The following is a 25,546-nucleotide window of genomic DNA, read 5'->3' on the forward strand; positions in this document are numbered from 1 at the left end:
TTCCTATACACAGATCGCTAAAAAAAAATCAAAAAGGCTAATAGAATGTTAGTCTCAATACCTAGAGGGCTAGAATATAAAAGGGGAGGAAGTTTTGCTGCAGCTACGCAAAGCCATGGTTAGACCACATCTGGATTGAGATGAAATGTTCTGGGCACAGCACCTTCGAACAGATATACTGACCTTGGAAGAAGCGCAGCACAGATTCACCAGAGTGTTACCAGAGCGCCACGAGACTGATGGAAGGATATGAAGCCAAGACTGATGAATGAACGTAGGACACAGACCAGGCATGATCTCACTGAATGGTGGAACAGGCTCAAGGAGCTGAACCGCATACTGTACTCAATTTCTCCTCATATGACAATCCCTTCAGCCCAATAAGAAGTTTAGTGAACCTTCACTGCATTCCCTTCTATGGCAAGTATATCTGTCCTTTGATAAGGAGACCAAAACTGTACACAGTACTTCATGTGCGATTCCACCAAGGCCCTATATAATTGTACGAAGACTTCTTGACTCTTATAATCTAATGCCTTTGCAATAAAGACTAACATACTATTTTCCATTACCATTAAAGATGGCATTGGGTCACAAAAACTTGACACCCATTTCAGAGGTCAGATTTTGTGGGGGAAATAAATATTCTTATCCCTACATTGACAACTTTTACATTTGCTATACACATCATGCTCTGTGTTTTTGGGCAGCACCTTTCTGTTGTGTCTGTAGGAGGTAGCTGTACAGGATTCCTCATTAAATTAGATGTCACAGTCGTGTCTAGCTGTACACAATGACCCAAGAGATAGAGCTTCAAATGTTTCAGTTAGTCATAGTCATAGAGAGATACAGCACTGAAACAGGCCCTTCGGCCCACCGAGTCTGTGCCGACCATCAACCACCCACTTATACTAATACTACATTAATCCCATATTCCCTACCACATCCACACCTTCCCTCAATTCTCCAACCACCAACCGACACTAGGGCCAATTTACCTATCAAACCTGCAAGTCTTTGGCTGTGGGAGTAAACCGGAGCACCCGGCGGAAACCCACACGGTCAGAGGGAGAACTTGCAAACTCCACACAGACAGTACCCAGAACTGAACCCGGGTCGCTGGAGCTGTGAGGCTGCGGTGCTAACCACTGCTCCGCCCAACTTTATGAAAATTTTCAAAAACAACATCTGCCATCATGCTCTCACTTTGTGCAAATTTTAGCTTTAATTTTTTCTGCTGTAATTTTCAAATTAATATTTGTTCTGCATTACCTCACCTACAGTGCTTTTCCTCATGAGGCCTGCAACCCCCATCCCTCTTACAGATGTTGGCATGAAATGGCTACATTATGAAATTTATATTTATAAATGTGAATCCCTTTAAAAGAAAATCACCCACTGCCACCACCTAGAATGCTCACTCATACTTCTTGGCTGTAACCTTCTTTGTTCTAAAGAGAAAAACCCCATATTCTCTCACGTTACTGAAATCTCATCGTTGGAACTATTCTAGTGAATCTCCTCATTCCTTCAAAGGCCTCAATATCCTTCCTAAAGTATGGTACAGTGAATTGAGCACAATACTTGAACTGGGACCTAACCAGTGATTTATAAAGCTTTAGCATAATTTCTCTGTTTTTGTACTCTATGCCTCAGTTTATAAAGCCAAAGATCGCATATACTTTTTAAACAACCATCTCAACTTATCCTATCACCTCCAAAGAAGCGTGTACATGCATCCCCAGATCTCTGTTCCTGCACCCTCTTTAAAATTGTGCTATTTAGTTTATATTACCTCTGCTCATTCTTCCTACCAAAATATATCACTTCACATTTCTCTGTGTTAAACTGTATCTGCCATGTGTCTTCCGATTTCACCAGTCTGTCTACGTTTTCCTTAAGTCTATTCATATCCTCCTCGCTGTTTACCACATTTCTGAATTTCATGTCATCCGTAAACTTTGAAATGATGCTCTGTATACCCAACTCTAGGTCATCAATAAAGTGCAGTGATCCTAATACTGATGCCTGGTGGAACACCACTGTATACTTCCTTCCAGTCTGAAATACCACCTTTCACGACTACTTTCTGCTTATTATCTCTTAGCCAATTCAGTATCCACACTGTCACTGCCCCTTTAATCTCGGGGGCTTCATTCTGCTCATAAACCTATTACGTGGTACTTTATCAAATAATCAATTGACCTCGAAATCAATGCTCTGGTGAATTACAAGTCAGACTGATTTTCAAGTTTTTTTTATATAATAAGTATAATTGTCAAGGTTAAGGCTCAGATCAGAGGTTAATTACTGTTGGGTCAAATAGTTCAGTTGATTGCAATGTACTCGTAACTCAGAAGCATCCGGCATTTAAAAATTATTTTGCATTTGGGGGAAAAATTGCAATGTCTGGACTTCCAAATATGATTTTTTAATAAATAGTGGATATTTTGTGGTGTGCTCATGCTGTGTTGGGGGATCAGCAGCTTTATAATGATAGCGATTTTAAGATCATGTAACTTGCAATATATTGTCAGAGCTACTGCTATACAGCGATTGAATTAGTCAAATTCAAGTTTGATTGCATGGCATGACTTTTTGCTCACTCTGTATTCTGAACGTAGAATTTTATGATTCAATCTTCTTTCCATAAGAATTGCAATTAGTCTTGCCTATTATACGTTCTTTCACCTATGTAGCTAATTTTTATTGACTGTTATTTTTAAGAAGAAAGTTAGTCAGTGACATGCAGTAGACTGGAGATTGGTGGGTGGAATTTAGAAATAGTGGTGGGGGTTGCTGGGCTCCGATCGCATGGGGAGAACATGGGGTTGGCAGCAATGTAGGGTTTCATTTACGAAGTGTCTCTTGGTCCAACAGTTGTTGGGGGTGGGGAAGAATGTATGTTCTTGACTGAAGTATGTTTACTTGACTGAATGAGGAAGATTCTTAACTATGTGCAAGACCAAAATCAAGAGGGGAAGGGCTTTCCACTGAGAAAAATACAATTTCATTTATAGTGACAAAGCCCGTACCAATAAAGAACAGCTGGGTATTTTGGAGGTAGGATTTAAGCAGTTTAATTGAACAGTGAAATTTGCAGTTTTTCGTTTCTATGGTGCTTAAAATCTTATTTGGAAACAAGAAATTTTAATTGAGGAAAAACAGTGGAGGAAACGAATTAGGAATACTGGCTGGATAATCATTGGTTCACTTCTTGCCCATCTGCTATCCAAAAAGTATATTACCATATCTAATTAATAAACTTGCAAACCAATCAGTTGGAAGATATTTATTGAGAGGCAGTTATGTGGGAAGAATGAGACAAGAAATAGGACAGAAAAGAGACACAGGAAATGAATATTACAATTGGAGGAAATGTCTTCCAGATGCAAGATTTTAATCTATTACTAGTGGATCTCCTGTTTTATAACAGAGGTGTTATGTCATGTAATGCCACTGACTTAGTGACTGAATAAAACAAATTCTATTTGTTATTACATGCTATTGAGACCTATGCCTCTGTGAAACAATAAACAAACACACTGCTGTTTAATAAATTTATTTTCCTTTCAACCAGAAAAATTTGCATCTCGAGAAAAGTTAGGTGGGGGCACAGGGTTTGTAAATGGTAAGTTTTGCTGTTAAATGATAAACAGCTCCAGAATTTGCCTCCGAAAACAATTTACTGCAGGTAAACATTCCAACATGTTTTTAATATAAACAAAAATCTATTACATGCTTCTAGATTTTCCTGACTTCAACGGAAAGAAGTGGGCTTAATGACTTAGTCAGTTTGAAAGTTCCACCCAACAGAATACATTCCACACAATTACAGAACGTTTACCTTGCATCTTCACAGATACACCAAAATAAAAAGGCATGACAGTTTACCAACTAACAAGATAATGGTGTCAATTGGACTTGAAGCATCAGAGCCCAGTCCCTTGGAAACCTGTCTCAAAACTTTTATCACCCTTCTTTGTTGTGAATACTGAACTGAGACTAAAGAAATCAAAAGGAAGTTTACACCAATAGTTATCCCTCACAGTTGGTTTGAAGGCATGCAGTTGGTCTCTGACAACACGTTTTCAGGCAATGATAAGTAAAACCTAGCCACATTTAATACCTGGTAATAATGTGGATTGTGCCTCTGATGAGAGCAACTCTTATTTTTGTTACTAAAAGGTAAACATAAAAACCACCTTAATGGAGCTATACCTAACTTCATCGAGAGAATTAGTATTCCTGACAATGCAGCTTACAGCCAGACCTACAAAGTGTGCATTCTACTTCAACCCAACTTACAACAATAAATTTAAAATGATCAGCCAAATCTCAGACAGATATTCAACTTTGGAATTTGAATTGCAATATAATTCTTTGTCAATATAATGTACTTGGTAACCAGCCAGTACCGACTTTTCCCAGCTCTGTCACCTTAGATCAACATCAAGCCTAGCCTGGATAAGAATTCTCGACAACACTGTTCCCTAGACCACGCATAACTGACAAGCGTGAAACAAGTCTGTGATTTAAGAACACAAAATCACAATTTTTATGGACAGCTCAAGTTTTTTATGGAACGTAAATATGAGAAAACAACTTTTATTTGAAGCATTCACATCCTCCTCTCTTAATTATTACCCTTATCCTGACAAAATCATGAAAAGGTTAGACTGACAAAAAGTTGTACAAATATATTATGAACTACCCAAAGAGCAGCATTGGACTATCAACCGATCTTGTATAAAGGACATTGCCAGAAATATACTTTTTTTTTTTACAATAGTTGTTTACATGTACATTCAACTGTAGTGGGTACCATATACTGCACCAAGAAACATTTATTATATAGGTATCTCAAAACCCATTCTCGTTGTCCAATTTTTGAGCTTTCTGCCTCCTTACACTTAGGCAGGCAGTCGAATTCTTGGTTTCCATCGACAACGCTCATGAAATGGTTCTGTGGAGATGCACAACGGGACTACAATTTATCTTGGCCTCAAGTTTGCCTTCCTTAGGGAAGTGCTTAAACTCAACTAGGAAATAACTACAAGATTTACTTTTTTTGGATATCGGGTGCTGCATGCAATATAAATTATAGCAGCTTTTCTGGATGCTTGGGAAGTATTCATTCAGAAAGGTTTGGAAACAAGTCTAATCCTGCCAAGTTTAAAAAAAAATTGTAAACTGTTTCTTTGTATCCATAAACAGCATTATAGATAATAGAAGAATGACTGCTCACCAGATCATTACATTTGACATCATAAATACAGATGTAACCTAGGCATTTAAAAGCTGAATGCTGGCTGAACAAATCTGGTATTGAAAGAAGCTTATGAATTTTTGCATCTCAAACACTGATACCATCAGTGCAGCTGCCTCATGTGCCACCTCATCTGCCTTTATGCTCCTGCCCCCTTTCAAAATTGGATGTAAAGTTTAAAAATTTGTGGTCAACACCAAATTATAGGGTGTAGGTAGTTAATACAGAGGAGGATTACGACAAAATACAGAAAGACATTAATAAACTTGTAGAATGGGCATGGCATTGGCGAATAACAATGTGGGTAAATGTGAGGTGGTAAATTTTGGTTGAAAGAATAAGGAGGCCACAAACTCATTGGAAAATAAGTGCCGAAAGGGGATAGAGGAGCAGAGGGATCTGGGTGTACAGGTACACAAATCATGAAGTGGAAATGCAGTTTAATAAAAAAAGCAAGTTGCATTTACTTTCTAGAGGTATAGAATGGAAAAGTAGAGAAATAATATTAAACTTGTATAGAACCATGGTTAGACTGCACTTGGAATAGAGAGTTCTGGTCTCCATATTATAAAAAGATAAACATGCACTGGAGAAGGGTGCAAAAAAAAAATTGCCAGTACGATATCAGAATTTAGAGGTCATTACGATCGAGCAGGTTGGGGGCTCTTTTCGCCAGAAAAAAAGGCCGAGTTTTGACCCAATAGAGGTCTTTATGATTATGATAGGGTAGACGTAGCGATGTTTCCACTTGCAAGGGAAACGAGAACTCGGGAGAATAAATATAAGATAGTCACTAATAAATCCAACAGGGAACTCAGGAATACCTTCTTTCCTCAGAGAATGGTTAGAATGTGGATCTCATTACTACAAGGAGTAGTTGAGGTGGAAAGCACAGATGCACTTAAGGGGAAGCTAGATAGACACGTGGGAGAAAAGAATAGAGGATATGGTGATGGGGTTATAAGAAAGAGAGTGGGAGGAGCCTTGTTTGGAGCATAAACATTGGCATCGGCCCATGGGGCCGAATGGCCTGTTTCTATGAACACTCTATAATCTATGTAAAAACCCAATTATCCTAACCGTGTCACTTTGCATCTTCTCTCCCATTTCTCCCTCCCTTTCTAAACTCCATTCTTCTATAAAATGCACTTCCTACCCACTTGATTCCCAATCCACCCATTCCTTGATTGGTAATGGCTTCCTCTGTATATGCACAATCCTACTTGCTTTCAAACTGCCATCTTCATCCACCCGTGACCCCCCCCGGATCCTCCTCCATCTGAAAGCACCTGACCATGACCCATCTGTCCCCTCCAACTACCGTTGAACCCTTAACCTTTATCTTTCCAATTAATTTTTGTAAATCAAAGGTATGAAGGGATATGGGGCAAAGGCAGGTATATGGAGTCAGGTCACAGATCAGCAATGAGATCATAGAACATCTACCATGCAAGGTGAATCACAGTGGAAGATGGCAGAATCCACCATGCCAGATTCTGCAGAAAGGTCAAATGAGGAAAAAAGTGCCACAATCACATTGACTTTAGCTTAAATTCTTTGTGCTGTTAGCAGGGCATAAGCTGGAGAAGGGGGCACACAGCTGTAGGTAATGGCATATTCAAGGATATAGGAACAGGAGTAGCCCATTTAGCCCCTCAAGCCTGTTCTGCTGCCATTCAATGATCATTGATCATCTATTGAATGGCAGAACAGGCTTGAGGGGCTAAATGGCCTACTCCTGTTCCAATATCCTTGAATATGCCATTACCTACAGCTGTGTGCCCCCTTCTCCAACTTATGCCCTGCTAACAGTACAAAGAACTTTAGCCCAAAGTCACTGATGATGCCCTCTGTAACTGTGGCACTTTATTCCTCATTGACCTTTCTGCAGAATCTGACATGGTGGATTCTGCCATCTTCCACTGTGGTTCACCTTGCATGGTAGATGACATTTGAGAAGAAATACGATTAACATAGGAACACACAAGTAAGTCAGCTTATGCTAAGCTTCACATAAATGGTTACCTGCTATATTTTATGGATCCATATTGAGCAAAATTATTCACCAGATACTTATTTCTAAAAGTAAGAGTAACTCAACAAAGGTGGCGTGGAGGGGGGCAGAGGTGCTTTCAGTTCAATGCTAAGTGGTTTGAAAGAAATAAGGGCCTCTAGGGCATAAAACATCTAATTCAGATTTTTTCAGTGCTCTAACATTTCTATTAGGGTTATTTTATTCATTCATGTGATGTGGATGTCGCCAGCAAGGGATATTATCGCCCATCCCCAATTGTCCTCAAGAAGATGGTGATGAGCCACCTTCTTGAATACAATTGAGTAGCTTCGTAGGCCATTTCAGAGGATAGTTAAGAGTCAACCACTGCTGTATGTCTGGAGTCACATATAGGCCAGGATGGGTAAGGAAAGCAGATTTCCTTCTCCAAAAGGACATTAGTGAACCAGATGAATTTTTATGACAGTCCAATATTTTCATGGTCACCATTACTGATAACAACTTAAAAAAAAAAATTACAGATCTATTTAATTAATTGAATTTAAATACCCCAGTTGCTGTTGTGGGATTTGAACTCATGTCTCCAGATCTTTAGTCCACAACTTCAGATTCCTTGTTCAGTAAAATACTAGTCTGGTATCATAACCACTATGCTACTGTACATTTCAAATTATGTGAAATGGCATTCAGTTTTCTGTAAAATTAGCGTAACTATATATAATCTATTGCATTCTCCAGAGAAAATGTGTTGAAATCAAAACTACCTACATCTAATTGCAGTGCAAGTATTTCATAATACTTCAAACTTTCAATTTTATAAATTAAGTCATTGGAGACAACCCAAAACCACTGAGGATCAGATATTAGATTGTTTTAATCCTCTGCCCTTCAAGTAAATGCCTTTTTCCCATTAGTCCTCTACTGTAAAATTATGTCTTAGAAAGACTGTATAATTGTGCACCAATTTTTAACAGAAGACAGATTTTAAAATTGAAAAAGCAATGTAAAAAGTCCTAATATCAGCACTCCTGAAAAGAAACTTGAGCTTCCTTTAGCTTCGTTATATTTTCATGTTCAAAAACTCCTCCCAGTCAAATGCCATCAGCACTGTTTAAAACAGAAATATTCAAAAGTTCAAAGAAATTCAACAACTGCCTAATATGTGTATTAATGATTTAGTTCTTAAAAGGGACACTTTCTAATCTCCATGTAGCAATATCCTTCACACTTCCTTATAGGTGCAGTGAACAGCAGTCAAGGAATTCAATACTCACTCCTTCCAAATAGTAGCAACCAACTAATACCAGAAAACATTTTGTGCAGAAGTGCTGTGCTTCTGATTTCACCATTTTGCATACGTTTCCCTGTAGTCGATGCTGGGGTTTTGCTCACCATCTCCTGCATCAGTTTTGTTCATTATGTACCACTTGTTTCATATTTTTTCAGTATACTAACATAAATCACCCATTAAAAAATTGTCTTTCCATTTCTTTTGCATTGAAAATGATTAGGGGAATTACTGTAACAGGATGATAGCTACAGGCGTTTTAGGCGATGTGGGTGGAGGCCATCCTGGATTGCACAGTTGTATGGTCCTGTTGTGATTTAGGGGTGGTGAGAGTGCGGCAACAATGGCTGCAGTTGAGTAGGAGATACTGGTTTCTAAATCTGGTGGTAAGTGTAGACTAAGGCATTAAAATCAGACTGTTCATAGATAAAATTTATGTAAATTTTACTTAATTTCAAAATTAGTAAACCAGGCAAATGATCTGGAAGCTGTCAGCTGAACTCAAAGCACAAATGTATTTTTCATCAGAGGTCAATCATTTAATGTACTAATTGTCTCACATAACAAGTTTGTACTAATTGTCTCACATAACAAGTTTGCACTAAGGTTCATAGTCAATGTAGTGTTACTGTAATTATGCAGACCGGAATTGGAATCTGTAGATTCAATGAATAGGAAAAACATGCAGAGGATCACAAATTTAAGTATCAATAACTATGGTAATATGAAGGAACCTTCGTAGTTAGAAGCAATCAGCATGGATTTATACAAACTTATTTTTTTAAACAATTATGTAAACTTAATTAAGCAAAAAGCTTTTCCATGAGTTGCAAAAATATTTCAACATGGTCTTTCTGAAAGTTATGCAGATATTTTAAAGCATTAATACATTGGCTGATGTCAACTAGGAGACTGATAAAGAAGCTACAACTGGTTTTGGTGATGCTGTGATACTGGAAAAAGAAAGAAAAAGGCCCAGGGTTCCTGCTCCTGATTGTTATCCAGTGACCTCTGCCGGAGGCGAGCATATGGGAATATCAGGAGAGGAAAGGATGGGTTCAAATGTTATAGTTGTAGTCGAACACATTGATAACAGATGAACAAAGGCCATTTGCACAGGTCAAAAGATGAAGTATGTGTGACTGAACTCCTTCATAATCGTTAAATGCATACAGAGATAACAGAGGCCAAACATTGGCCTTCAGCATAGGAGGATCAAAATACAGCACTGGAGGCATGCAAGCTCAGTCATCGTGTTAGTTCCTTACCTCTATGACAAAGTGGCAGCCCCAAGCAAAGGCCAGGTATGTCCCCTGAAGAGGGGGGAAAAAGGGGTGTGGGAGAAGAGAGCAAAGGAGTCATAACTGAGCAGCTTGTGTGCATTTCCTGGTCATCAAAGAGTAGTTTCCTGTCCGATGTGTATCTTACTCACAATTGGTGCCAAAATCATCAAAACTTGAATAAGAGAGAAAATAAAAGGTCCTTGCACAATTTTTCTTTCTTCCAAACTCACAACCTCTACCACCTAGAAGGAGAACAGCAGCAGATGCATGGGAACACCACCACCTGCAAGTTCCCATCAAAGCCACACACTATCCTGACTTGGAACTATATCGCTGTTCCTTCACTGTTGCTGGATCAAAATCCTGGATCTCCCTTCCTAACAAGCACTGTGGGTGTACCTACCCCATATGGACTGCAGCGTTTCAAGAAGGAAGTTCACCACTACTTTCTCAAGGAAAATTAGGGATGGGCAATAAATGATGGCCTAACCAGCAATGCCCACATCCCATGAACGAATAAAACACATTTTTCTTTAAGCAAACGTGATGCATTACTGTCCTTTCATTCAATTATTTCCCAAAAAAAAATATTTTTGACCGAGCTTGGAATGCACATTTACTACTATGCACATCATAAACAATATTTTTGCAGCAGATCTTAATTATACCAACTCTTATACTATAAAAACTGTTTTCTGAATCTGTTTCTGATTTATATTGAAATGCAGTATTGTACTCTGTAATGCACATTTCATTCATCCTTTTAACTGATTCCCATGCAAAACAGCAAGCAAATACATCAGATGCTATATGCTTTTCACAAAGGAGACCTGCCTTTTTGTGCTGAGTAATATAACTTCAAGATATTACATTTGATTCTGCCAAGTAGCATTAGCTTCCACAATAGAAGAACAGCACTACCAGGAATATTCTCTTCTGAACTTTTGTTCCTTTGCGTGTGATTCCTTTCGTTTACTAAGTTAAATTCGAATACTTTATGAAACAGAAAGAGCAAGAGAAGCACAACTAGGGGCTCAGTTTAAGTTTCAATGGCAGAGGTGCTTTGGAGATCAATTAAAATATGAACCGTTGACACACTACAGCTAAGTATCCAATGGAAAAACTTAATTTTGTTCCACTTAATATATTTTATAAATTTAAGACCTGATAACAGTAAATATCCCTACAACATAACTGACAAATTACTGGTACACAATTGGAAATAGAAGATGTTAGTTAAGATCAAACTTAACAGGCTTTTTGGGATCAGGGAGTCTACAACACACGAGGTTCCAATCTGAGCTACTGAGAAATGAAGATTAAAAATAATTTCTCTCTGATCCATTAGGAAACACACAATCTCTCTCTGTAAGCATTAGCTTTCAAGATTAAACAAAGCCAAATGGGAAAGATCGCAGCCCTCAGGAACAGATCCATCTCCCATCTCGCATTAATGACATGGAGAGACATGTTGATTTTGAATGTCCAACAGTAACCATAATCTTGAAGCAAACTAGACTCCAAAGACATCCTACCAGGAAGATTTCATCAGCTAGTCACCAGACATCTGAAGAGCATTGGTTTGAACCCTTGCGAGGCAAGTAGCAGGTACCAAGAGTTCCACATAAACATGCTGAGCAGCATACTAGTCATAAACAGCTACTGTAACTGAGGCTTTAGTTGCATAAATATTTGTAGAAATCAGTAGCCACAGCAATTTTTTGGTGTTGACAATAGTGTTAATTTAATTCATCAGTTAACTACACCTGTAACCAGAAGTATGTTGTAAGGCATCCCAAAACAGAAACAAATGCAATTAATATGGGCAAATATTTCCCCACTATTTCTAGAAAGTTGCAGTGGTTTAGACTATGTTTACATTTCAACATCAACCACGATTACACTATTCCAATAGCAAGAAGAAATGAATAGCCTGTGGTTGGATCATCCTCCAGGTTCAATCCCTGCTCTGGATACTGTATTTGACAATCTCAGCCTTGGTCATGGGAGTGCTACAGTTGTCAATGGAACCTCTGGGTTAACAAAGGGAAAATGACCAAATCTTGATCATTATCCAGCCACCCTGACTAGAAGTGCTTTTGATGACACTAATGAGTTGAGCAGCCTGCCACTGCTCACTGGCTAGACTCACAGGTGAAGAATGACCACTGGAGTGAGTTATTATTACAAGTATATCAGAACTGAGAGATTATACCTATCAGGAAAGAGAAGGCTTGAGGGGTGACCTAATATAGGTTATGAAAGGGTTTAATTGGCTAGATGTAGAGAAGATATTTCCAATTGTGTGGCAGACCAAAACTAGGGGCTGTAAGTAAAAGATAGTCACTTATAAATCCAATAGGGAAATCAGGAGAAACTTCTTCAACAGAGAGTGGCTAGAATGTGGAACTCACTCCCACAAGGAGTAGTTGAGGTGAATAGCATAGATGTATTTAAGGTCAAACGAGATAAACACACATAAGGGAAAATGGAATAAAGGTTATACTGATTGGGTTAGATGAAGAGGGGTGTAAGGAGCCTTCAGTCGACCATAAACAGCAGCAGACTCTGTTTCCGTGTTGTACATTCTGTGTAATTGGCACCCATGAATAACATCCCAGCAGTCAACCCTTTCAGGAAAATGAGACGGAAGAATCAGTGGATGTGAAATAAAAATAGTGTATAAAATATATAACAAGCAATTTAAATAGTTCTTCTCTTTTCTGCTTGATTCACTGTGAATACTGAATTTATCAGTTGGCTTGAATCAAAACTCTCTTTCTTTTCTAGGCTTAGTCTATTTGCAAAATAAAGCATAGACTTTTTGCAAAACAATTACTCATTCATACACCAGATTTTAATTGATTTCCTACCTTTGTAGGGTTTTCATTCTTTGAATGATCTGCATCCTCCAGACACCATGGGTGTAAAGCCTAGCTTGAGTGGTTCTGTGGAAAATCACCTGCCTAGCATGCACACAAAAAATCTTGTCATGATGTTACCGATAGGCAGTGCTGCAGTTGGTCTCCTACTCCCAATGTATACAGCCACAGGACTTGGTTGTTTAGACCGATAATGTATGCAACTGACTCCAAAGCCTGTCTGTTCTCTCCTCCTACAAGCCCTGTTGGAATCAATTCTAGCTGATGGGGGAATTTAAGTGGTTCCTTGTACATTACTTGGTTGTGGGGTTAAGACTGCCTCCTTGTGGAAATGAGGATGAGTGTTTAATCAAATTGGCTACAGTGATTGAAATTGCTCATGGAATTGCTTAAGGAATCAAGCCCTCTGTGCAAAGCACTCTGCTGCTCTTCAGCTGATCTGGTTGAAATGGGACAGTTCAGTATTGCTGACCAGTGCTCCCTCCTCAGAACGATCAACTACACTGCACCTTTGGTTTAAGTAGTACATCTACACAAATTGATGAGGTGCTCATGACATTCACTAGGGGAGACAGTGGCGTCGCAGTAAGATCACTGAACTAGTAATCCAGAGGCCCAGGCTAATGCCCTGGGGACATGGATTCAAATTTCACCATGGCAGCTGGTGAAATTTAAATTCAATTAATTTTTTTTTAAAAATCTGGAATTAAAAGCTAATCTCAGTGATGCCGATTGCCGTAAAAACCCACCTGGTTCACTAATGTCCGTTAGGAAAGGAAATCTGCCATCTTTACCTGGTCTTGGCTACGTGATTCCAGACCCACAGCAATGTGGTTGACTCTTAATTGACCTCTGAAATGGCCTAGAAAACCACTCAGTTGTCAAGGGAAATTAGGGATGGGCACCAAATGCTGGCCTTAGTGATGTCCATGAAAGAATATATTAAAGAAAAAATCACTGGAGTTGGAGAGTCCCTGATGCCAAATGGTTTTGACTGGTTGTTCATTTGGCAATGGTGCATGCCCAGAAATGTCTAACTGGGAGAGGCCAGATACTTTAAGATTGTCGATTCCCAACTAAGAACGGCTGTTTTTTTTGTGCCATTCACTTTCATATTTGGTACAGATGTTCTTTACTGGTCAATTGGGACATCAAATCTAAATCAAGGGACATAATCACTGACCAACGCAAACAAATGGACTGCTGGGTTGAGCACTACCTAGTACTGTACTCCAGGGAGAATGTTGTCACTGAGACTGCCCTCAATGCAGCCCAGCCTCCACCAGTCATGGATGAGCTGGACATACAGCCAACAAAATCGGAACTCAGTGATGCCATTGATTCTCTAGCCAGCGGAAAAGCCCCTGGGAAGGACAGCATTACCCCTGAAATAATCAAGAGTGCCAAGCCTGCTATACTCTCAGCACTACATGAACTGCTATGCCTGTGCTGGGACGAGGGGGCAGTACCTCAGGACATGTGCGATGCCAATATCATCAACCTCTATAAAAACAAAGGTGACCGTGGTGACTGCAACAACTACCGTGGAATCTCCCTGCTCAGCACAGTGGGGAAAGTCTTTGCTCGAGTCGCTCGAAACAGGCTCCAGAAGCTGGCCGAGCGTGTCTACCCTGAGGCACAGTGTGGCTTTCGGGCAGAGAGATCGACCGTTGACATGCTGTTCTCCCTTCGTCAGATACAGGAGAAATGCCGCGAACAACAGATGCCCCTCTACATTGCTTTCATTGATCTCACCAAAGCCTTTGACCTCGCCAGCAGACGTGGTCTCTTCAGACTACTAGAAAAGATTGGATGTCCACCGAAGCTACTAAGTATCATCACCTCATTCCATGACAATATGAAAGGCACAATTCAACATGGTGGCTCCTCATCAGACCCCTTTCCTATCCTGAGTGGTGTGAAACAGGGCTGTGTTCTCACACCCACACCTTTTGGGATTTTCTTCTCCCTGCTGCTTTCACATGCGTTCAAGTCCTCTGAAGAAGGAATTTTCCTCCACACAAGATCAGGGGGCAGGTTGTTCAACCTTGCCCGTCTATGAGCGAAGTCCAAAGTACGGAAAGTCCTCATCAGGGAACTCCTCTTTGCTGACAATGCTGCTTTAAGATCTCACAAAGAAGAGTGCCTGCAGAGTCTCATTGACAGGTTTGCGGCTGCCTGCAATGAATTTGGCCTAACCATCAGCCTCAAGAAAACGAACATCATGGGGCAGGACGTCAGAAATGCTCCATCCATCAATATTGGCGACCACGCTCTGGAAGTGGTTCACCTACCTCGGCTCAACTATCACCAGTAACCTGTCTCTAGATGCAGAAATCAACAAGCGCATGGGAAAGGCTTCCACTGCTATGTCCAGACTGGCCAAGAGAGTGTGGGAAAATGGCGCACTGACACTGAACACAAAAGTCCGAGTGTATCAAGCCTGTGTCCTCAGTACCTTGCTCTGTGGCAGCGAGGCCTGGACAACATATGTCAGCCAAGAGCGACATCTCAATTAATTCCATCTTCGCTGCCTCCGGAGAATACTTGGCATCAGGTGGCAGGACCGTATCTCCAACACAGAAGTCCTCGAGGCGGCCAACATCCCCAGCTTATACACACTACTCAGTCAGCGGCGCTTGAGATGGCTTGGCCATGTGAGCCACATGGAAGATGGCAGGATCCCCAAAGACACATTGTACAGCGAGCTCGCCACTGGTATCAGACCCACCGGCCGTCCACATCTCCGCTTTAAAGACGTCTGCAAACGCGACATGAAATCCTGTGACATTGATTACAAGTCAAGGGAGTCAGTTGCCAGCGTTTGCCAGAGCTGGCGGGCAGCCATAAAGGCAGGGCTAAAGTGTGGCGAGTCGAAGAGACTTAGCAGTTGGCAGGAAAAAAAGAGAGGCGCAAGGGGAGAGCCAACTATGTAACAGCCCCGACTAACAAATTTTTCTGTAGCACCTGTGGAAGAGCCTGTCACTCTAGAATTGGCCTTTATAGCCACTCCAGGCGCTGCTCCACACACCACTGACCACCTCCAGGCGCTTACCCATTGTCTCTCGAGATAAGGAGGCCAAAGAAGAATTGGGACAAGCAAAAAAATGTGACAACAACAATGTCATGTTTTGACAAAAGGTGTCTTATGCATTGTTTATGGCCATCAGCAACTGTTGTCGGGCAACAACAATAACTTGCATTTAACGTAGGATGACATCCCAAGGCACTTCACAGGAGTGTAATCAAGACAAAAATTGACACTGAGCCAAAAAGGAGGATATTAGAACAGGTGGCTAAAAGCTTGGTCAGAGATAAATTTTCAAGAGTATCTTAAAGGAGGAGAAAGATGTGAGAGACAGATGGGTTTTGTGAAGGAATTTGAGAGCCTAGGACCGAGACAGATGAAGGCATGGTTTCCAATGGTAGGGCAAAGAGAATGGGGATGCTCAAGAGGCCAGAGTTAAAAGAACATGGAGTTCTGGAAGGGTTGTAGAGCTGGAGGAGGTTGCAGAGATAAGAAAGGGTGAGGCCATGGAGGGATCTGAATACAATAAGAACTTTTAAATGGTGACATTGGTGCACTGGGAGCAAATGTAGGTGAGTACAGGGGCTGATGGGTGAACTAGTCTTGGTGTGGGTGAGCATACAGATAGCAAATTTTGGATAAGCTCATTTTTATGCAAGGTAGAATATGGGAGGATGGCAAAGAGAGCACTAGAGGTAACAAAAGCAAAGATGAGAATTTCAGCACCAGATAAGCTGAGGGAGAGGTGTAAATGGGCGATATTACAGAGGTGCAATTAGGTGATCTTGGTGATGAGGGTATAGGGTAACAAGCTCAGCTCAAGGTCAAATAAGATGCAGAAGCTGAAAACAGCTGGTTTTAGCCTAAGGCAGTAGCAGGGAGGGGATGAAATTGGTGGTAAGGGAATGGAGTTGAGAACTGGGGCCAAAGACAATGGAGGAGCATTTAATTGGAGAAAATTGTAACTCATCCAGAACTGAATGTCAGACAAGCAGTTAGACGATAAAGGCAGTGGAGGATTTGAGAGAGGTGGTGATGAGGTAGAGCTAGGTGTTGTCAGTACGCACATGCAACTGGATGTCAAGCCTTTGATGATGTCGGCAAGGGACAGCATATAAATGAGAAATAAGATGGGGCTAAGTTTAGATCCTTGAGGAACTTCAGAGGTGATGTTGTGGGGACAAGAAGAGTAGCCACTGCAGGAAATTCTCTAGCAATGAGTGGATAGGTTAAGAATGGCATGATGTGAAGATAGTGCCAGTTAACTGGACAATGGGGAAGAGGCTTTGGGGGAGAATTGTGCAGCCAACTGTGTCAAAAGCTGGAGAGAGGGTGAGACGGATGCAGAATAATAGTACACCGTAGTCACAGTCATAGAGTATGTCATTTATGACTTTCATTAAGACTGTTTTGATGTTGCGGCAGGTGTAGATTGGAGCAGTTTAAAACATGGCCAAGTTTAGTGGGAATAAAATCAATCGATCAGGAAGTGGATCGCATAGACAAGTTGAGCTTGGCAAGGGAATGAAGGGATTTAAGAGAGGCAGGTGGTCCATGTCCATAAACTCCTAGCATTTGTTGGAGGTAACAAGGAAAGGGCGGGGCGGGGGCTTCAAGGAATGGTTGGTAGTGGAGAAATGTCAGGGGTTATCTTTGCTTTCCAGGATGTTCCTGGGCAACAGAAAGGCAGGGGGACATGTGCCAAAGGCCCAGAGGGTAAAAAGGCCAAAAAGGAAGAGACATGTGATGGGCTCTGGTAGAGAGCAACAGCCAAAATACACAGACTAATGGGCAGAGGAAATTAAGGTTAATAGGCACGGAAAAAATTCAGACAGATATGTCATGATTGTAAACAGTGAATAGAGGAGACACAATGACTGAATTTTCCTGCTGCTGCAGAGATGGGTTTGGAGGTGGCAGTAGCAGGAAAATTAGAGAATCGCACGTTGCGGTGCATCTCTGACGTGATCCTGCCTTCAAGCAGACCTAGCAAGGCCTCCTTTAAATCCCATCCCCTAAGCCTTTCCACACTGAAGGCCTCGCTGCTGTGGCCACACTTATTATTTTGAAAACACATTTATAATTCTTCAGAGGACGCCTCATGCATTCCTATCTACATCGGCAGCTCCCACCTCCCCCGGTGGAGCTGCCAGCCGGACATTGCTGCAGGCCCTCCTATTGGGCCTGCTGTTTCCCTGCTCTGCCTGCCATCTTTAATTGGACAGGGCTTCCAGAGTTGGCTCCCAGAGGTGGTTTCTTAATTCAGAGCATGACAGCCCCCCATTTTACTTTCATTTTTAGTTATTTTTTCTTCCTTTTTTTTTAACATTCTTTTTTACATTTTTTACAATCTTTTTTTGCATTTATTTCATTTCATCTTAGTTTGTTCAGTTTGCTTATCCACTGTTTTTTTTCAGGTTTGCACTTGCTGCTGTTCAATATTCAGTGTATTTACACCTAATCTGTACTAATGCCTTGTCTTTCAACACACCATTAACATATTGTTTGCCTTTGCTCCGTGACCTTTTGGTCAGCTATGTGGCCTGGTCCAATCTGCACCTTCTCCTTTGTTATCTCTTGCCCCACCCCCACCTCACTTGCTTATAATCTGTGACTTTTCTAATATTTGTCATTTCCGAAGAAGGGTCACTGACCCGAAACGTTAACTCTGCTTCTCTTTCCACAGATGTTGCCAGACCTGCTGAGTGATTCCAGCATTTCTTGTTTTTGTTTCAGATTTCCAGCATCCGCAGTATTTTGCTTTTATTTTAGTGGTTTCTTTGTTGGCTGCCTCTGGGATCATCGTGACTGACGCACCGCCACAGCCACGACGATGCTCCTGACCCAGAACAGAACCTGACGCCGGGGTCCCGACAATCGCAGCAAAATCCAGCCCATTAAGAGTTTCCAAAGTTAAACTGGGATGGAGTGCATTTGGCTCAGTATTCAAAGCTTGTTGCAAAGGTTGATGTCGACATAGTGTCAATGCAGAAGCAAGGGCGTAATCTCTACTCTGAGCTCCATTTGTTTGTGTTTGGTTTGCTGATTTAAGTCGTGTATGCTTTGTAAGTTTCTTCAAATTGGCTGTCGTAAAACCAGAGCAGAGTACTGCCAATCACTAAAGGCCTGTAGCAGATTTAAAGCATTCTGGTGTTATTTCTGTGTCCTAATGAGGACAAGACTGTTTTTTAAAAATTCTTTCATGAGGATGTGGGCATTGTTGGCAGGCCAGCATTTGTTGCCCATCCCTAATTGCATTGGAACTCAGTCGCTTGTTGGACCATTTCAGAGGGCATTTAAGAATCAACCATATTGCTGTGGGTCTGAAGTCACATGTAGGCCAGACCAGGTAAGGATGGTAGATTTCCTTCCCTACAGGACATTAGTGAACAAGATGGGTTTTTACGAAAATCGATGTAGTTTCATAGCACCATTACGGAGACTAGCTTTCAATTCCAGATTTTTTTAATTTGAATTCCACCAGCTGCCGTGGTGGGATTTGAACCCATGTCTCTGGGTCTCTGGATTACTAATCCAGTGACATTACTACTCATCCTGATGTCCATGGTGAACTGTTTGTTGGTCGGCACCAACTGATACTAATGCCGCGTTTTCCAGTAAAAATTTGAAAAAGGAACAGACTGGCTTATTGGTAATAAAATACCAATTTTATGATTGCAAAGACCATCTAATATAAACTACTGTTAAAGAGAAATCAGAGACTTACTAGATTCTTCAACAAAAGATGCTTTTCAAGCAGCAGAGTGCACACCTTCTTAGTTGGGCGAAAATAAACTGGCTCAGTGGTGGAAGTTCTTTGGCTTTATACAACACAGGAGTTGAAGACTACACATGGCACCATCTTCAAACTCATCCCAACTTTGTTTTAATGGCATGCTAGGTGTGTAGTGTTCCCAGAACCAATCATGTTATGCTTTACATATAGTGTATAGCATAATGATTAATGACTAACTATTCTTTCTAAAACATCAAAAAGTTTTATAGATTAATTGACGTGTGACTGAGGTTACTTTTGTCTGTGAGCTCTCCAACAAAGTGTGAAGTATAACCAAGAGCATAGTAGGAAAACAGGAGGGACACCAACAAAATAGGACAGGCTTACAAATCCATTTTGTTTGAGCTTCAGCAATTCTTAAAAGACACAAGTTTCTGTGAATTGAAAACTGCAAGCCAAGAAATGAAAGAGCCAAAAGGACAGACTTTACCTGTGTTTCTCAGTTTACAATCTGAAAGCAAAAAACAAGTGGCTACATATCTGCCAGGCAGAACGATGAAAGAGAGAACAGCCTTTGGTAAGTTTTGGACGAAGGGCTTTATAATTGCAATGTTAACAGCAGCAGATTAAATCTTGTATTACTGCCAAACTCAACAACACATTTAGGCCTAAAAAGTGTCTTTAAAATTTAATTGGAAAAGCCAGGTCAAAACTCTAAGTGAGGTTTCTTTTATTTCTTATGAGATTGTGAAATGATCATCCTTTTGGATCGCTTTGATATTCAGATACAAAAAAAAATGACTTAACATTTTTAAATTGGTTAGAGAAGTTAGGGAAAGACAGGTTGAGGATCAAATCGCACAAAGGTAATCAGAGACTCAGATAATGGTCATCAGGAAAAGAAGTGAATAAAAGCTCAGTTCAGAGAAAGATATTGCAGCACTGACCAGTCAATTTCATGATCTAAATTCTCAAGAAGCAAGAACTATAGTGTAATCACATATTTGTCATGGGACAGAGACAGCACCTGATGACTATAAACAACAGGCACATTTATGTAGCAGCTGATTTAACCCAGCATGCAAGCAGAGGAAGGAGGGTGTAAGCACTTCTACTAACATCTTTAACTTAAATATAGAGAATACAACTACCATTTGATAAGCTCATACACCTATAAAGAGACTACATGCAGTGTAATCCTCAAAACTGTCATACATATGTTGTGTTATACTAAGCTAAACTCAGTTAAGGGTAACAATCTGCAATGCTGATCAGATTACAGCATGCCAAGGTCAACCTAGCCACTGCAATACTGCTGTAATTTGGAAACCAAGTTGCTGAATTCAATGATGATTATTCTCATAATCACATTATTTTTGTATGCATACAGTTTGGAAACATTGCTAGAGGTTTGTACCACCATTCACTGCACGATCACTAGCAAGAGATAAGTTTTGTAATTTGTTCAGACAGTGGAAGATTTTTTTATTATCCAGTTAGTGACTGGGTGCGTTTTATTAATATAATGAAAAGTATATATCCGAACTGATCTCCCATAGAATTACACATTGGGAGTTAAGATCAAGTGTAGTTTTCATGTGAAAGGTGGGAGGGAAGAGAAGATTATACCAAGGCACACAGAAGTAATTTAGTTCCCATGTGAAAGTTGTACATTCTGTCCTTTATAATACCATTATAAATTTGTTATATGCACATTTATAACGTAATTGCCCATGAAAGCCTGTCAGACTGTAGTTATACTTTTTTGCCACTGGAGAGCAGGTGCGACTTTGTATGCAGTTTAAAAACATTCCACACACATTAGAGACATCTAAAGTAAAGGTGGATCCTGATATATTCTATAGGCATGGTACATTTTCTAGATAATCATTCTCATCTTGCTGTGACCTTGGGTTCCAAAATCTAAATATCCAATTTTAGCAGGGGCTAGGAACAAGTCCAAGGCAGTCATTCTTCATTCTTCGATGATTTAAATGAAAATTTTGTGAAAGCGTTGAATTCTACTGGATTTATTTAAACAAGCAACATAATTGGAGATACAAAAGGTCATTTGCTCACCTGCACACTGCTGACTTTGTAGCTGTTGAGAATTGCATGGGGAAGATGGCCGAGGGAACTGCATCTGGTCCGTTCCTGGAGGCTGCAGATAACCTACTGATGAACTTTGGAAAGAGACAACGCTTATTACATGTCAAAACTATCTGGATCTGGATCAGAAAAGTTAGCTCCGCTCTGTGCTATTACAAAAGCAAATCAAACTGTTTTTGTTACGCCCTGTTGCTCTTTTAATGTTAAAGTTAATCTTTTACCATTTCCATCAATTGAAACCTACTCGAACAGGAATAAATGGAAATATTCAGACACATGGCATTTTGAATCAAGATTTGTAGCCAACAATGACATGCCAATCAACGTCTAGGGATTGACATATCTGTGGAAAACAGCTGGGGCAAAGTGAAAATATGAGGCAGCAGAACAAGACAGAAGTAGAAATGTGCGGGACTTGCTGCTAAAAACCCTTCTGAATAATATAAATTTGGTGAAACTAACAGGCAATTCCAAAGCTTGGCATTACATTGCAAATCTGAACTTTTATACAAATACTAACATGAAAGTGACTCTATCCGTTGTACTAACAGTCAGAAATCATTTACAGAAATCACCTCACCGCAATAGGTTAGATTTGTCAAAGTGAGGATGTGGGACTTAGTCGGCATTCTAATAGGAATTGCATCATAGAAAATTTTACTAACAGTGACTGGAAGCTCAGAAACAACTTCCAGTCTATGGGGAAACATGATGGACAAAAGGAGGCATTATTCAAGTTCTGACAAATTGGAACACAACATTGTTTTCCTTTTTCCCACTTTATCGCACAAATGGGTAATAGGAAGAAATAGTAGCAACCTGGATTCTCACTGGAGTGTCCTTTCTATACTTTATATTATATATCTACATGTATAAAAGAATCACTGGCACACAAACCATTAGTGAATCATAATAGGGGCAGTGGAATCAGTGGACAAAATACTTTAATTTGGTATTCATGCATCCAGTGTTGAGGTTTCAACCCAATTCCTACACAGGCTTTTGCCCAAGTTGAAAAGCTCCATCAACTGGTATTTTTATATGGATGAATCCTCATGAAAGCAAAAGGTCTTGTGTGTCACTGTGAAAGACTCAATGAAAATCAAATTTTCTGGATTGATCAGGAGCTGCAAAATTGGGATTAATACAGGCAGGCCTGAGTAGGCAATAATCAAAAATTACAAAGTGATTTTTTTTTTTTTAAAACTAAAAGGGAAACTTTGTGAAACTTCAAAAATACATCCCTTCTACGTGCCCATGGAATGAAAGAGGAAAGGTAACATTTTCTTACTAGCCAACACAGCAGAGAAACATCAATTTAACTTTTCTATTGTTTAGTTTAGTTTAGAGATACAGCACTGAAACAGGCCCTTCGGCCCGAGTCTGTGCCGACCATCAACCACCCATTTATACTAATCCTACACTAATTCCATACTCCTACCACATCCCCACCTGTCCCTATATTTCCCTACCACATACCTATACTAGGGGCAATTTATAATGGCCAATTTACCTACCAACCTGCAAGTCTTTTGGCTTGTGGGAGGAAACCGGAGCACCCGGAGAAAACCCACGCAGACACAGGGAGAACTTGCAAACTCCACACAGGCAGTAACCAGAATTGAACCCGGGTCGCTGGAGCTGTGAGACTGCAGTGCTAACCACTGCGCCGCCCAAATTGTATTTGAAGCAGTAGGCTTAGGAGTGTGGGCATCGACAAGCAGAGACGATTGAGCAAGAAAGATTGAGCAAATATATTGATAAAAATAAATTTTCAATGTTTATCCACTACCCCCTCCAAATACAATACAAACTTTGCAAATTGAACAGAATTTTTCTTAGAATGCTTGAAGATTAGGGTTGGACTGTACGACAAAACATTTTAAAAAATCAGATATAAACAGGAAGGAAATGAAAAATTACCCATTTCCTGAAGTGAACACATTTTGTCAAAGGCACTGACCTCATATTATTCTGTTGAGTTGGTGGGATAACACTGTAATAGACTGGCATTCCTGCAGAAGGTAAAGGCCCTTGATTTGAATGACTTGGGATTAGAATTGGCTGTTGATAGGACTGTTGACCGATTCCTTGTGAGCCTGGAGTCAATGATATCTGAATTTTAAACATGTAAAAAGATAGATAACATGTAGCTTTCGAATCCTCACTTTTGGAGGCCATGTTATACCAAAAAAAAACAAAATAAGTTTTTGAAAAGAGTAGCAATAAATTATCGAAGTATTCACAATTTTTCAAACATTAGCCAACAGTCTACTGGATAACATCCAGGCTTAGGCTGAGAAGTGGCAAGTACCATTTGTGCCACACATGACCATCTCCAACAAAGAGCATGACCACTTTTCCATTACATTCAATAGCATTACCACTGCTGAGACGCCACAATCAACAGCTTATGCTTCACAATTGACCATAAAATGTACTAAACCAGCCATAAATATATTGGCTACTAAAGCAGGTCAGAAGTTGGGTATTCAGTGACAAGTGGCTCATCTCTTGACTCCCTGAAGACTCTTTACCATCAACAAAGCATGAAACAGGAATGTGATGGAATACTCTTGCCTGGATGGCTCCAGTTCCAACAACACTCAAGGAGCTTGACACAACTGATGACAAAATAATTTGCTTGATCAAATAACTCAAGAAAAAATGTGAAGATTAACTTTCTTCCATATAAAAAAAAAATTGGTGGGGGGGGGGGGGGGGTGGAGGAAGCATGGTGCTTTTCACAAAAAAGTACTCTTTTATACTTACCATCACCTTCAAACTTTATTATTTCTTGAACTGGATGGCAAGACAGGCAAGTCTTGATTAACTTAACATACCTGATAGGAAAGCATTGAAGGATACTGGACCATCATGTCTTGCATCTGATTGCTCATATTGCTATGTTGGCCACTCAACATTTTGATTTTGAGGCTGAACACTAACCAAGCCTCATTAAGTGGCTTAAAAACCCACTTCCTCTAATACTGGCATACCGTGGCTGCAGTGTGTACTGTCTACAGGGTGCACTGAGGCAACTCGCCAAGGAATCTTTGGCAGCATCTTCCTAATACATGTCCTCCACCACCTAGAAGGACAGGGGTACCATCACCTCCAAATTCCTCCTCCAAGTCACACGCTACCCCGATGCAGATATATAAATTACCAGCTCAAAATCCTGGAACTTCCTACCTACTGGGACTGTAGAAACACCTTCACTGCATGGACTGCAGCAGTTCACAAAGGCAGTTCACTACCATCTTCTCAAGGGAACTAGGGATGTGTAATAAATGCTGGCATTGCCAGCGACACTCTCATACGGAGAATGAATTTTTTTTAAAACCTTCAATTTCAGGCAGTAACGAACAACTGAATCGCAAAGTAAACCATGAAATATTGTGGAACAATCCAACCCCAAGAAAACATAATGCAGACCTTGGGGGAAGTAGTTGGGACTTAGATTCTCCAGCCTGTAATGTGGTTACCTGGGGTGCAGTAACTCTGAGAAACTCTGATTATTGGGAAATTATTTACAATGGACATGCACCAGGGTGTGTTACTGGAGCAGATCGTACGGAGTCTGAGAAGCTCCATGTTAGAAACACAACTGATAACTTAAGATAAAATGTGAAGGTTAACTTTCTTCCATATAAAAAATTGGGTGAGGTGGGATGGGGAGCAAGCACGGTGCTTTAAACAAAAAAGTACTCTTCTAGACTGAGCATCACCTGCAAACATTACTATTTCTTTAACTGGATGGCAAGACAGACAACTCTTGATAACATAACATACCTGATAGGACTGCATTGACGGATACTGGACCATCATGCCTTGCATCTGATTGCCCATATTGCTATGTTGGCCACTTACAACATTTTGATTTTGAGGCTGAACACTAACCAAGCCTTGATAGCTTTGCTGTTGACTTGACATC

General features: G+C 40.4%; 1 protein-coding gene across 15 annotated transcripts in view; it reads right to left on the bottom strand.

The window, feature by feature from the left end:
* LOC137371942 (R3H domain-containing protein 1-like) overlaps positions 1–25,546 on the bottom strand; it is a 163,820-nt gene that overhangs the window by 30,353 nt on the left and 107,921 nt on the right. For all 15 annotated transcript variants that reach the window (XM_068035054.1, XM_068035053.1, XM_068035052.1 and 12 more), the window contains 3 exons: positions 25,405–25,546; positions 23,573–23,724; positions 21,580–21,683 (listed from right to left, as the gene is read on the bottom strand). The exon at positions 25,405–25,546 is cut by the window's right edge and continues 13 nt beyond it. In XM_068035054.1, the coding sequence (XP_067891155.1) occupies positions 21,580–21,683; positions 23,573–23,724; positions 25,405–25,546 (398 nt within the window). The remainder of the gene's footprint in view (positions 1–21,579; positions 21,684–23,572; positions 23,725–25,404) is intronic.

This window comes from Heterodontus francisci, chromosome 7 (assembly GCF_036365525.1).
Source record: "Heterodontus francisci isolate sHetFra1 chromosome 7, sHetFra1.hap1, whole genome shotgun sequence".
Lineage (NCBI taxonomy): Eukaryota > Metazoa > Chordata > Chondrichthyes > Heterodontiformes > Heterodontidae > Heterodontus > Heterodontus francisci.